We start from the raw sequence: 14667 nt of genomic DNA on the forward strand, positions 1-14667 counted from the left end.
TCTTCCAAACTGAGCCGAGGACATCTGCAGCTACTGCCACCATCTCACTCTAGTACAACGGGAAAAACAGATGTAAAAATAGAAGTGATATATTCAACTATTAACAGTGAGGCAAAACTGAATATAGCAGTCTGCAGAAGCACTGACGTAGAACGGGAAATGGCTTCTTCTAGGGCAGGCTGTCTGCTTCAAGTGGACCACATGCCAATGAACTAAAGATGTTTCCACCATCCATGTCAGCCCTGAGTTTTTAATAAGGGATTAGGAGGAAGAAAAAAGCGAGAAGGTTACAAACCGACTAAGAGCAAGTAATACCCTCCTGACAGAAAACTGAAGGAGCCCATTTGTTCAGAAGAAAATGCCTCCCCGGGAGCTCCTCACTCGCCATGTGAATTATCTTATCTTTATCAGATTAACGAAGAGACTGCACAGCTGTGTGCAGAACAGGTAAGAATTTTAATAATGAAAGTATTGGATGAGAGGACGAAGATAGCATAAAAAAGATGAGGGAGATTGTAGACCCAGAAAATCACTACCCTGGTTCCTGTCAGTGTCACTGCTCCTCCACTTGGAGGATGCTGAGAGCCCGTTCAGTATATTCAGCAGGGCAATTCAGTAGGGCGTCTTTACCACTAATATCCATTCATGAGTGAATTGCTTAGATGGAGCTTTTTTGTTGTTGTTTGATATATAATTCATGCATCATAAAACTCACTCTTGAAAGGTATATGCTTTAGTGTTTAGTATTATCCACAAGGTTGTCCAACCATTACCACTGATTCCAGAACATTTTCATCACCCTAAAGAGAAACTCCATACTCATTAGTAGTCACCTTCTGTCCCCTCCCAGCAACCATCAGTTGACTTCCTGTCTCTGTGGATTTACAATATCTATTCTGGATATTTCATAGAAATAAAATCATAATATGTAACCTCTTATGCCTGGCTTCCTTTACATAGTAGTATGTTTTCAAGGTGCAGCCATGTCAGAGCATGAATCAGTACTTCATTCCTTTTAAAAAATAATTTATTATTTAACAATTTACTTATTTTAATGTAAATAATTCAGTGTATTTAGTATACTCACAATGTTGTAAAATCACCAACCTCTTAGCTAGTTTTAAAACGTTTCCTAGCCGGGCGTGGTGGCTCACGCCTGTAATCCCAGCACTTTGGGAGGCCAAGGCGGGTGGATCATGAGGTCGAGAGATCGAGACCATCCTGGTCAACATGGTGAAACCCCGTCTCTACTAAAAATACAAAAAATTAGCTGGGTATGGTGGCACGTGCCTGTAATCCCAGCTACTCAGGAGGCTGAGGCAGGAGAATTGCCTGAACCCAGGAGGCGGAGGTTGCGGTGAGCCGAGATTGCGCCATTGCACTCCAGCCTGGGTAACAAGAGCGAAACTCCGTCTCAAAAAACAAACAAACAAACAAAAAAAGTATCCTTTACTCTAAAGTAAAACTCCTTACCCATTAGGCAGTTTCTCCCCATTCCTCCTCCCCGAGTCCCTGGCACCCACCGATCTATACTCTGTATCTATGTATTGATCTATTTCTGAGGATTTCATTTAAATGGAATCATATAATAGGTAACCCTTGGTGTCTGGCTTCTTTCACTTAGCATAACGCTTTGGAGGTTCATCCATGTTGTAGTATGTATCAGCATTTCTTTTAATGGCTGAATAATATTCCATTGTATGGATATACCACAATTTGTTTACCCATCATCTGCTGATGAACATTGGATTCTTTCCAATTTTTGACTATTAAGAATAATGCTGCTATGAACATTGACGTACAAGCTTCTGTGGACACATGTTTTCATTTCTCTTGGGTATATACCTAGAGTAGAACTGTGGGGTCATATGGAAACTCTGTATTTAACCTTCTGAGGCACTTCTAGACTGTCTTTGAAAGTGGCTGCACCATCTTATTTTCCTACCAGCAATGTATATGAGTTCTAATTTCTCTGCATCCTTGACAATACTTGTTGTTGATTATAGCCATGCTAGTGGGTATGAAGTGGTCTCACTGTGTGTTATTTGTTTTAAAATCAAAGTTATCCATATATATAGTTTTAAAAGATAAGGTTTAAGTATAAACGCCCAATCCCTCTCCATTCCCATTTCCATGAGGCAAATACTTTAAATTCTTTTATTGGTTGCTTCTGGTAATTATCTGATGCTTCTGGGAATATACTGCTTTCAAAAAACCAGTTTTAGGGTTGGGTGTGGTGGCTCATGCCTGTAATCCCAGCACTCTGGGAGGCTGCGGTGGGCAGATTGCTTGAGCCCAGAAGTTTGAGACCAGCTTGGGCAACGTGGCAAAACCCTGTCTCTACTAAAAATACAAAAATTAGCCAGGCATGGTGGTGTGTACCTGTAGTCCCAGATACTTGGGAGACTGAGGTAGGAGGATCACCTGAGCCTGGGAGGCAAAGGTTGCAGTGGGCCAAGATGGCGCCACTGCACTCCAGCCAAGGCGACAGAGTAAGACCCTGTCTAAAACAAACAAACAAAAAGTCAATTTGAGATATTACCTCTTGAGTTCCAATTATGAGGATTTAGTTTTCTTATGTCCCCCCAAAGTGCAAATGCACATTCACTTTATCCTTCCTTCTTCACAAGGTTATTATAATCTCCATTTTTGGTTAAATTAAGAATTGGCATTTATATTGTTATGACTATGAATTTATAGTCATGTGATGTATGAATATCATATTCACTTAATCATACTTTTCCCCCTTATATTCTAGATGACCTAGAAGGGAAAATTTGCTTTACTTAAAAATTTTCCTCCGTTTAATATGTACCAATTAATAGTTCATCTTCAAATTCTGTAAGAAAATGAAAAATCTCTAGATATATTCAAACATACTGGACATCCTACTATTTCTTTCTTGTTTTTCTTTTGTTTAGCATGTATTCAGAACTTGATTAGTATTTGTTGAATGAATGAATGGAAATATCTAGGTATAGGCCAGAGACTCTAGTCAGAAGAAAATTTAGAGATTACTTCCTCCCCACCACGATCCCTTCCTGGTTCAAAGCAGTAATGTAATTTACAGGTGAGGTATCAGAGGCCCTGAGAGGTTACCTGACTTCACAACATGATAGCAAATTTTCAGGAGGAGCAGGGACTGAAACTCTAGTTTCCTAGGTCTTAGAGCCCCTCCTCTGTGTCAGGTTGCTGCCACAGAGAACAAAAGTAATTTATCCTGAAGGGGATGTAGACTTGGGATATTTATGCAATTTCCTGAAACTCAAAAATTCAAAGCAGATGCTAAGAATCCAAATGAAAGAGCACAAAACAGTATCATCAAAATGTGAAAACCTTCTTAGTGAACATTGCTGTATTTAGTAATCTCAAAGTTGTAACCAGTCAGGATCTATGAAATCCAATCCTGCCACATGAAATTACTCTGAGAATCACAACTACAACTTGAACTAGGGCATTCCCAAGGTTAGTTTCTTGTAAATGTAGTCCCAGGCCCAAGTGGCGCATTTCCACGTGACTGTTCTGTGGCAGGCAAGAGTTGTTTTTGTCTGGTCAGCATCCACTTCCCCATACTCTGATATGAGTTCTTTTGATTTGTATCCGAAACCAGGGACAGGGACATGACATGAGGCACAGTGCGGGTGGGGAATGGACCCACCTGAGCTCAGAGCCCACTATCAGGAGAACAGAGCTGACAGGGAGGGAGCCAGTGAGCAAGTGACCTGACTTGCCTGGTTGATGTGTCAACCCTCAGCCTCTGCATTCTGCTGTATCTTCACACTTTCCAATTATATGCACCAACTAAATCCTTTTTCCTGCATAAGCCTGTTGGAGTTGTGCTTCTGGTGCTTACAACCCAAAGGAGTAGTGACTAACATGGACACTGAGAATAGGGGCCGAGCCACTTCTATGCATCCATGTAGGTCTTTGAGAACCCCTTCATTTCACTTTTAGCAGGAGATGAATAGAGTCTTCTCACTTCACTTAAGGACTTAAGTGTTAGTCTAATGGAGGATCGATTTCACAACTAAGAATCCCCTCAAATTCAGGTTCTTGTCCTTGACAAAACAGAAAATAAACTAATAGTTTCAGAAATGACTAAATATGAAAAGAATAGCAACACCAAGCACACTTTATCAAATACCTGGTAAAGCACATTTGAAAGGCAACCAAGATGTTAATTTCAGGTCATATAAGCATTTCTTGCACTTGAATATTTTTCAAAGTACATTCACATCCCAAACTTCATCAGATCCCCTCAGCCTTCTTCTTTGATAATGACCCACATTTTAAAGTCGCTTCTAAGCATAAAAACAAACCAAAAAATTTTTATAAATAATTATCTATCAATTTCTTCTAAATAAAAACCCTAAAATGTTTATTCTTCCTCAGCTCTAGTTTACTTACTTTTCTAGCCAGCTTTTCTGAATTCTAACACTAAAAAAAAAATTTGTATTTCCCTAGCTTTAGGAGAACCATGAGTCTTTTTTCTAACTTGTTTCCTTTTCATTCCTGCTCTGTAACCATGGCTTGTCCACTTAGCACACTTGTCCTTAGCACAGTGCCTTACACAGAAAATGTCTGTGTGGAGTCCATTGGCTTAATTTGAATCTCCAGCTTTGTCACCTACCGGCAATGTACTCCTGTATAAGTTTTTTCTTCTGTAAAATGGAAATAATAATAATATCTGTCTCACAGAATTGTTTAAAGATTAAATGAGATGTATGCAAAAGGGACACAGCAAGCATGCAGTAAATGTGAGCTGCTACTATTTGCTGGTTAAAAGAATGATCTCTTCTAACAGTGCTCCTTGCTGTTCATTCCACATGAGAAGCTTTTAAGACACAGCTATCTGTTCACCGTCCAGAACCTAAGCCCCATGAAAGCAGAGACTTTGCCTTATTTATTGCTATAACCCCAGCACCTATCATGTGACTGGGACATGAATGACTGAATAAATGAATGAATATAAGTAATACAAGTATAATTTTACTGGTATTCTGATCTTATGGGTGAGGAAACTGTCTCCGAGAGGTCAAGTTGCTTGCATAAAGTCCCGCAGAGTTAGAGAGGGATTAAAACACAGTTCTCCTGCCTGGCTGTTCTTCTCTTTTACCATATCACCTACTAGGCCTTTATCTCATTATCCAAAAATTCAGGTGCAGTATCTAATTAGTTACTAAGTAACAATTTTCAAGGGCTAAAAATGAGTTTGAAACTTTAAAACTTACTGTGGTATCCACAGCCTTGACTTTCTCCGTGGGAATGTGCTTTGGTTCAGGTTCTGTCTGAGACAGCACCACACATCCCTCAGCGCCTAAGGTAATGATTACCACCTGGCAGCCCCTTTTTAAGAGCACTAATGCAGCCTCCCCAGCATCTGCAGCACTGCCCACCGTGAGGCCAGTTAAAATCTCAGCCTGGAATACACAAAAGTCAACAGAAACAGTGGTGAAAATAAGTAACCTGGATCCACTTCTAGATTTATTTTTCTAGAAAATGTCTCCCTTCTTTTTCTTTTTATTTTCTTTTTTTTTTTTTTTTTTTTTTTGAGATGGAGTTTCGCTCTTGTTACCCAGGCTGGAGTGCAATGGCGCGATCTCGGCTCACCGCAACCTCTGCCTCCTGGGTTCAGGCAATTCTCCTGCCTCAGCCTCCTGAGTAGCTGGGATTACAGGCACGTGCCACCGTGCCCAGCTAATTTTTTGTATTTTTAGTAGAGACGGGGTTTCACCATGTTGACCAGGATGGTCTCGATCTCTCGACCTCGTGATCCACCCGCCTCGGCCTCCCAAAGTGCTGGGATTACAGGCTTGAGCCACCACGCCCGGCCCCTTCTTTTTCATAACAACCAATGCAATGGGAACCTTGATGGATATTGGTACAGTAAAATGAATAAAGCAATTAACAATGACAACAAGAACTATAAAAGACATTCTTGGGACAACAGGGGAAATTCGAATGTGACTTGGATATTAGATGATAGCATGGAATTACTGACCATTTTCTTAGGTGTGATAAAAGTATTGTGGTTCCTCTTAGGAGACATATGCCAAAGTATTTAGGGGCAAGGGATCATTCTGTCTGCAACTTACTCTCAACAACAACAACAAAATACTTTTTTCACTTAGTTTTAATCAAAAACAAAGCTAAATACAGGGAGAGGAGATGCAAATACAGCAAAATGTTATCAAATGTTTAGGTGCAAGAGTGTTCATCAGCTCTTCTGCACATATAATAATTTTAACAAAGAGTTAGGGGCAACAAAGAGAATTCCACACACAAGGAAAGGAGGGGGTGGGGGAAGGAAGGTTGGAGGGGAGGCAGGAAAGGAGAAAGGAAGGGATCACTGCCAATGATTTTGGTATAAATTGAACCTGTAAGTTTGGCACCTAAGGGCGTAATTCTTCCAGGTCATTCTTGGGCCACAGTGTCTCTTCTCAAATTTCCAGTTTTTGCTTTCCATGTGTGCAGACTATTCATTTCTTTTGTTTGTTTTTGCCAGAGAAGATGGAAGCAGATTAGCAGAGGTACTGACAGGCAGCAGAAAAAGGAATGCCCTGGCATTCAGGAGATCCTTCCTGCCTCAGCCTTGTGAGTAACTGGGACTACAGGCACCGCCACCATGCTCAGCTAATTTTTGTATTTTTAGTAGAGACACGGTTTCACCATATTGGCCAAGGCAGTCTCAATCTCCTGACCTTGTGATCTGCCTGGCTCAGCCTCCCGAAATGCTGAGATTACAGGCGTGAGCCACCATGCCTGGCCCTCAGTGGTTTTATAGTAGCATCCACCAGGCACATAAGAGTCTCTAAAACAGAACCAGGTATTATATTGTCAATAGGGAGTTCCTGCTCTGTTGTTTCTGGGGCTACTGCCAGTCCAGTCACTAAGTGTCAGTGGTTGGCTTGGTTTCCTTCTTGGCCAGAGGCTGTCTTTGTCCTCCTATCTCCTCAGGTTGGGAGTATTATATATGCTTCAGGCAGCAGGGGTAGCAGCTTCCTCCACCTTTTATTGTTAGCAGGGAAGCCATGGTCCAGCATGTATGGTTTCCATTGGTGGGCTTGGCTTCAGTCCCCTATAAGTGGCACACTTTTAGTGCCCAGGACCCACAGTGGGTGAACTTCCTACCACCTCTGCCTGTTTCTGGGGCTGTACAGCCAGCATATCCAAGGCTGAATGCTCTGTGAGGCTGTTCCATTTCTGATCTGTGGAGTTATTTATCTTGTTTTAGAGCTTGTATCTTTTCATTGTCTCCTTTAATATTTACATATCAATGGTCTGTGTTTGGGGCAGAGTATCTTAAGTATGAATTTACATTATCACTGTGATTAGAGTTCATCTGTAAGGACATTAAGCTTTTAATGTTTTTCTTACTTCCATTAAGTTTCTGAGACCAATTTCCCTAAAGACCAGAGTTCTGGCTGGGCGTGGTGCCTCATGCCTGTAATTTCAGCACTTTGGAAGGTTGAGGTGGGCGGATCATGAAGTCAAAAGATCAAGACCATTCTGGCCAACACAGTGAAACCCTGTGTCTACTAAAAATATAAAAATTTAGCCCAGTGCTGTGGCACGTGTCTGTAGTCCCAGCTATTTGGGAGGCTGAGGCAGGAGAATTGCTTGAGCCCAGGAGGTGGAGGTTGCAGCCAGCTGAGATTGCACCACTGCACTCCAGCCTGGCGACAAGAGACTCCATCTCAAAAAAAAAAAAAAAAAAAAAAAAAGACCAGAGTTCTTTCATTTATTTATTTCATAAGCATTTGCTAAGTGCCAACTACGTGTAGGTACAGTGTAGCAGATAATATTTTCCAAAGATAACCATATTAACTTATATCATATCATACATCTTGGTTTCACACTGTGCCAATGACAACCTTCCATTAAGGGGTCAGGTACTAGGGTGGACCTTCCTGCTTAAATCAATGGAATGAGTCAGAAGTGATGCTGTGTGACTTCTCAAGCTAAGTCATAAAAGCCAACATGGCTTCTGCCAGATGTCTCCTTCTCTTGGGAAGCTGGATCTTGAAACCCAGCCACCATATTATGAGGAAGCCCAAGTCACAAGTAGAGGCCATGTGTAAGTGCTCTGGCCAACAACCTCATTATGCCCCCAGCCAAAAGCTAGCATCAACTGTCAGGTATGTGAGTGAAGAAAACTTCCAGCTCTCAGCCTCTGTGTCTTCCCGTTCAGGCCCCGGGCATTGTACAGGAGAGTCAAACCATGCTATCCCCTGTGTGAATTCCTGATGTACAAAAGCTGAGAGTGGCAATAAATATTGCTGTTGTAAGCCACTACATTTTGGAGGTAATTTATTATGCAGCAATAGGTAACTATATACACAGGGATAGCCATCAGGGATACAACAGTGAATAAGACAGATGTCTCTGACTTCATGGAACTTATAATTTAATGGGGAAGACAGAAGAATTGAATAAGTAATTTGAGCTGTGATGAACATTTGAGAAATAAATAGAGTGCTCTTCAAGTATCTAGCAGGAAAGTTTAGGCCAGTTTAGCAGTTGAGGGTACTCTAACCTCTTATTGTGAAATGGTCACTATTTCCCACAATTCCTTCTTCCTAGCATGGTGGTTGCTCAAAAATATTGCATAACCCTATTGTGGTTTGTTAAAATTAGTTTATTTGTAGCAGTCTTCTTTCTTATTTCCTCTATGTTTTGAGAGATGAGGTTATCAAGAAAGCAGGTCAAGAAATCCTAGAAACCTTCATTCAACCTTTAAACCAAATGGAAAATTAGGCTGTGTAGTGGCTCACACCTGTCATCCCAGTACTTTGGAAGGCTGAGGCAGGAAGACTGATTTAGCCCAGGAGTTCAAGATTAGCCTAGGCAACATGGCAAAATCCCATCTCTACACAAAATTTAAAAATTAGCCAAGCACGGTAGTCCCAGCTACTTGGGAAGTTGAGGTGGGAGGACTGCTTAAGCCTGGGAGGTAGAGGCTGCAGTGAGGCATGACGACACCACTGCATTCCAACCTGGGTGACACAGTGAGTTCCCATCTCAAAAACAAAAAATGGAAATTCAACTTTTACAGTTCATTAATTTCTTTCTCTCCATGTTACATTCACCAGTGTGTATACCTGCATCCCAATAATGAGAGAGAGCTCTGTTCTAATGCTGTCTGGATTATAAAAAGAGGGAAATATTACAATTTTCTTCCTAACAATACTTAAGAGAGGGCGGTACAATACCCTTTCTTATTGTACCAATTGATAAACAGTCTGTTCAGATGTACACATCATGACACGGTCTTCACAACAGAAGGTAGCAGATCCTTCGGGAGTTTTACACTGATTAGGGTGGCCAGATAAAATACAGAAGCTCAGTTAAATTTGAATTTAACATAAATGACAGGCAATTTTACAGTATAAATTTATTAGTTATGTTATTTATTATCTATCTGAAATTCAAATTTAACTGAGCATCCTGTATTTTTACTTGCTAAACCTGGCAACTCAATATAGTCTGCAGAATATGAAATAATTAAAAAAGAAAACAAAACACCCAGGGTGAGGGCAAGGAAGGGACTAAAATTAACTGAGGTTTGATAAGTGCTAGAATATGGAAGTGACTCAGAGAATCCCTTTTCCCCCCCTAGGATTTACTAATTTCCGTTTCTCCACACCCCAGTAAACTGAAAAAATCTGTTTTCACCATGCCTGAGAATTCACATCATCAAATTGATGTGGTTAGTTCTGCCCCTTTGCTTCATCTACTTGCTCGAACTTTTGGTTTCTCACAGAATGACCAAAGCAATTCACCCTTACCTCACTTTCATTGCAGCAGAACACATTCGAGAGGGTGTAGAACCGGGGATCCAGGTCGGCAATGGCAGGGGCTGGATTGAACAATGTTTTCACTACAAAGGAATGGAAAAGAGGTTTAGTATTGGTTTTCATTTTTAACATGATGCATTTACAGACGTTTAGTAGGGAAAATCCCCAAGTTCATTTTTGTCTTCATTTGGTTAAATATCCACTTAGTTACGGATATAGAGAAAAGTCTGAAATCTCAGTTTCCATGATAGCCTGGTGCCAATTCCTTATTTCCGTTTTCTCTACTTTGTACTTTACAACATTTCAGCTTCCAGGAAAAACAGCAATATTACAGTCAACATGATTATAGAGTTAAGACAAAGGCCACAAGAACATCAGAGAAAAGCAAAAATGCTGTGGGATGAAAGGATGTGTGAATATGAACAGGGTGGTGGGCATTTTTGTGGGTTACTTTAAGTGCTTGGTTTCAAGGCTAGTTCATAAATCCATTTTCCAGGGATGAAAAAGAGCTGATAGAAAAGAAACAATGAAGAGTTCAGAATGTTCCCGGTGGGAATAGTAAGCGTGAAGATCATGTGCATATGCATATTTTGTACACCTATGTAGGCCTCCCAAATATATCACAATTACTCCTGCAACATATGCACTTACACAAAAGCTTACATTCTTGGCTTCTGTGAGCAATCTGGGAATATAAAAAAAAAGATTGAGAAAGGAGGAGGAATTCAATCAGAGGCTGGTGCTAGCTCAGACTGAGAGACTACAAGAGAAGGATAGATGGGAAGAGCGGACACAGGGAAATGAATATACCATGGCCATTTTTCAGAGGGAGGAAAGTGAGGTTCTGAAAGATGAAGTCACATGTCTAAGGTCATACACTGGACACAGTTAAGCTGGACTCCTACCCAGGGGTCCTCTGGGTTTAAGTTCAGGGTTTGGTCCACTCTAAAAAAAAGTGGTCTCTCTAGGCTAGGACTCTGTCCACAGCAACACATACCCCAATGCCAATTAACAATATTTTAAAACACCCTTTGGTTTGGAACTTTGTACTATGTGATACATATGTCACCCAAGTTGGAATATGTAATGTGATACATGTATATATACATAATATATATGTGTGTATGTGTGTAGATATATATACACATACATATTTCACGTCTTTAGAAATGACATTCATAGGAAGCTTCCTCTTTGTTATAGCACTTATTCACTTGAGTACTCAACTAGATTAGTTAGTCTTTTCTCAACCCAGGTCTACTGACGTGTGTTAAGTAGTCTCATCGACTATAGACCCACAGTGTAAAATTCTCTAGCTGCAGTTCTCAGCAGTGGCTTACAAACTTGGGTGCATATCAACATCACTAGAAGAGCTTGTTAAAATGCCTAATTTCTAGGACTGACCTCAAACCCACTGACTCAGAATCTCTAGGGGTGAGATCAGGGAATCTGCATGTTCATAAGTTCTCCAGGTGGCTCTCACATAGCCAGCTGGGCACTAATCCATTCCACATTCCTTGGAAGAAGCTAATCAGCATGTGGCTAACGGAAACCACCTGGTGAGGACATCTAGTCTACTTCTGCACCTTTCTTGGTCTTACCTAAAATTTTGATTCAGTCAGTGGGTCTTGTCCAGTATAGGCGAATACTATTCCCACATTTTTGTTATTTTAGAATCCAGGATGCCTACCCACAGAAATTCTATGGTATATTTTTGGCTGCTCAGATTTTTGTATAGAGTTATTGTGCAGCTTAAATTAGAAAACAGATGTAAAAGCCCAGTGTAAACTCTAAAGTGCTGTACAAATGTAAAGGATTATTGCTGTTATTATATTGTCCTTTACACATAGCCCAACACTCCTGCCTGTCTACCCATCTCTTCTGCCTTCTTCTGGAGTCTGTAGCCTGGGAACAGTATTGCTCATTGGTTCTCTCACTTCTCAGTGGTCTTACAGATGTCAGTTACACATAAAGGATCTCATTGTCCAGTATTCTAACATACTCACTTAAACTTTTTAGGTTTTCGGGACAATATATCATTCCCAATGTTCCTCAAGCATTAAATGGAAACAACTGCTCGCCTAGTGTGATCCTCAAATCTACATTCATCAGCATGTGAGCACAGGTTAGAGCAAGGTACCAGTGTGGAACAACATTGTAGGAACCATTCTTTTTTTTATTTTTATTTGTATTTATTGTACTTTAGGTTCTGGGGCACATGTGCAGATCACGCAGGTGGAGCCATTCTTAAAAGATCCATTTTTTCTTGATCCTGCAATTCATTTTCTAAACCCATCTTACAGAAATCCTAATTTCTATAGAAATTGCCTGATCCTGCAATTCCTTTTCTAAACCCATCCTACAGAAATCACAGGCATGCAAAGATGATAAACAGTGTTGTTTGTACAGCTCTTGTTTGCAACAGGAAACACTAAAAGAAACCTACACATTTATCAAAGGGGATTAGTTTAAAACATTACGACATAAGCCGGGCTTGGTGGCTCATGCCTGTAATCCCAGCACTTTGGCAAGGTGAAGTGGGTGGATCACCTGAGGTAAGGAGTTCAAGACCAGCCTGACCAACATTGCAAAACCCTGTCTCCACTAAAAATACAAATATTAGCCAGGTGTGGTGGTGTATGCCTGTAATCCCAGCTGCTCTGGAGGCTGAGGCAGGAGAATCGCTTGAACCTGGGAGGTAGAGGCTACAGTGAGCCAAGACTGTGCCACTGCACTCCAGCCTGGGCAACAAGAGCAAAACTATAACATACATGTCTGATGTAATACACTACAGCTGTTAAAAAGAATAAAGTAGATCTCCGTTTGTCAGAGAAAGAGTTCTATAATTTATTTATAAGTGAACAAGGCACTTTTGTACTGCCCACCCACTCCACCCACCTTTTTTGAGATGGCTCTAACACCCAGTCTGGAGTGTAGTGGCACAATCTCAGCTCACTGCAACCTCCACCTTCCAGACTTAAGTGATCCCTGCCCACCAGCTTCCCAAGTAGCTAGAACTACATGTGCCTGTCATCATGCCTGGCCAATTTCTTTCCCTCCCCTCCCCTGCTCTCTCTCTTTCTTTCTTTCTTTCTTTTTTTTTTTTTTGGAGGTTTTATCATGTTGCCCAGGCTGTTCTTGAATTCCTGGGCTCAGTGATCCTCACACCTTGGCCTCTCAAAGTGCTAAGATTACAGGTGTGAGCCACCATGCCTAGCCTACCCTCCCTTTTTAAAAAGAACAAATAGCAAACATACATAACTATATGTGTATTTGCATTTTCACACTTACATAGAAGAAAAGAATGTCAGAGAGGTTACTCACTAAATTAATGAGCTACAGATTAAGTGCTGCATGCAAAGACATCACTCTTAAAACATAGAGTATCTCATATCAAAAAACAGGTATACTATGAATGAAATGATATAACATCTGAGTTTTGCTTCAACATAATCCAAGGCGGCAGTGCGGGGTAGGGAGCCATGAGGCAGGATACAGATAAAACAAGACTGGCCATGTGTAATAAAAACAAGCAGTGGGGAAGTCTCGCTATTCAATAAATGATGCTGGGTTAACTGGCTAGCCATATGTAGAAGAATGAAACTAGACCCTTATCTTTCACCTTATACAAAAATTAACTCAAGATGAATTAAATATTTAAATGTAAGTCCTTGAACTATAAAAATCCTAGAAGAAAGCTTAGAAAATACCCTTCTTGACACTGGCATTGGCAAGGAATTTTTGGCTAAGTCCCCCAAAGCAACCGTAACAAAACCAAAATTGACAAGTGGGACTGAATTAAACTAAAGAGCTTCTGGATAGCAAAAGAAATGATCAATACAGTAAATAGAAAACCTACAGAATGGGAGAAAATATTTGCAAACTATGCATCTGACAAAGGTCTAATACGCAGAATCTATAAGGAACTTACACAAATTAACCAAGCAACAAGCAAAAAACAAATAACCCCATTAAAAAATGGGCAAAGAACATGAACAGACATTTCTCAAAAGAAGACACATGAGTTGCCAACAAACATATGGAAAGCTACTCATCATTTCATTCATCATTAGAGAAATGCAAATTAAACCATAATGAAATACCATCTCACACTGGTCAAAACAGCTATTAGTAAAAAGTCAAAAAACAACAGATGCTGTTGAGGCTGCAGAGAATGTAACTTAGTTCAGCTACTGTAGAAAGCAGTTCGGAGACTGATTCTCAAGTAACTTAAAACAGAGCTACCATTCAACCCAGCAATTCTATGCCTTTGTACACACCCAAATGAAAACAGATCATTATACCAAAAAGAAACATGCACTTGTATGTTCATCACCATGCTAGTTACAATAGCAAGGACATGGAATCAACCGAGGTGCCCATCAATGGTGGACTGGATAAAGAAAATGTGGCACATATACACCATGGAATACCATATAGCCATAAAAAAGAATGAAATCATGTCCTTGGCGGCAACACAGATGGAGCTGGAGGCCATAATCCTAAGCAAACTAACAAAGGAACAGAAAACCAAATAGTGCATGTATTCACTTATAAGTGGGAGCAAAATATTGCGCATACGTGGACAGAAAGACGAGAACAACAGACATTACAGAGTACTGGAGTGGGAAGGGGCACAGCTTGAAGAGCTGCTTCTTGGGTACTATGCTCCCTACCTGGGCACAATATTCCTATGTAACAAATCTGCATATGAAGGCCCAGCATGGTGGCTCACACCTGTAATCCTAGTACCTTCGCGGGCTGAAGCAGGTGGATCATCTGAGGTAAGGAGTTCAAGATCAGCCTTGTCAATATGGTGAAGCTCTGTGTCTACTAAAAATACAAAAATTAGCTGGGTGTGGTGGTGTAT

At 40.6% G+C, this 14667-nt stretch overlaps 1 protein-coding gene across 3 annotated transcripts in view; it reads right to left on the bottom strand.

Annotated features, from left to right (window-relative positions):
* RBKS (ribokinase) overlaps positions 1-14667 on the bottom strand; it is a 104923-nt gene that overhangs the window by 35498 nt on the left and 54758 nt on the right. For 2 of the 3 annotated variants that reach the window (XM_003941534.4, XM_003941535.4), the window contains exons 6-7: positions 9789-9880; positions 5232-5420 (exon numbers count right to left, since the gene is read on the bottom strand). In XM_003941534.4, the coding sequence (XP_003941583.1) occupies positions 5232-5420; positions 9789-9880 (281 nt within the window). The remainder of the gene's footprint in view (positions 1-5231; positions 5421-9788; positions 9881-14667) is intronic. The other variant, XM_074395645.1, reaches the window with a different exon arrangement.

The sequence above is a fragment of the Saimiri boliviensis genome, chromosome 1 (genome assembly GCF_048565385.1).
Source record: "Saimiri boliviensis isolate mSaiBol1 chromosome 1, mSaiBol1.pri, whole genome shotgun sequence".
Classification (NCBI taxonomy): Eukaryota; Metazoa; Chordata; class Mammalia; order Primates; family Cebidae; genus Saimiri; species Saimiri boliviensis.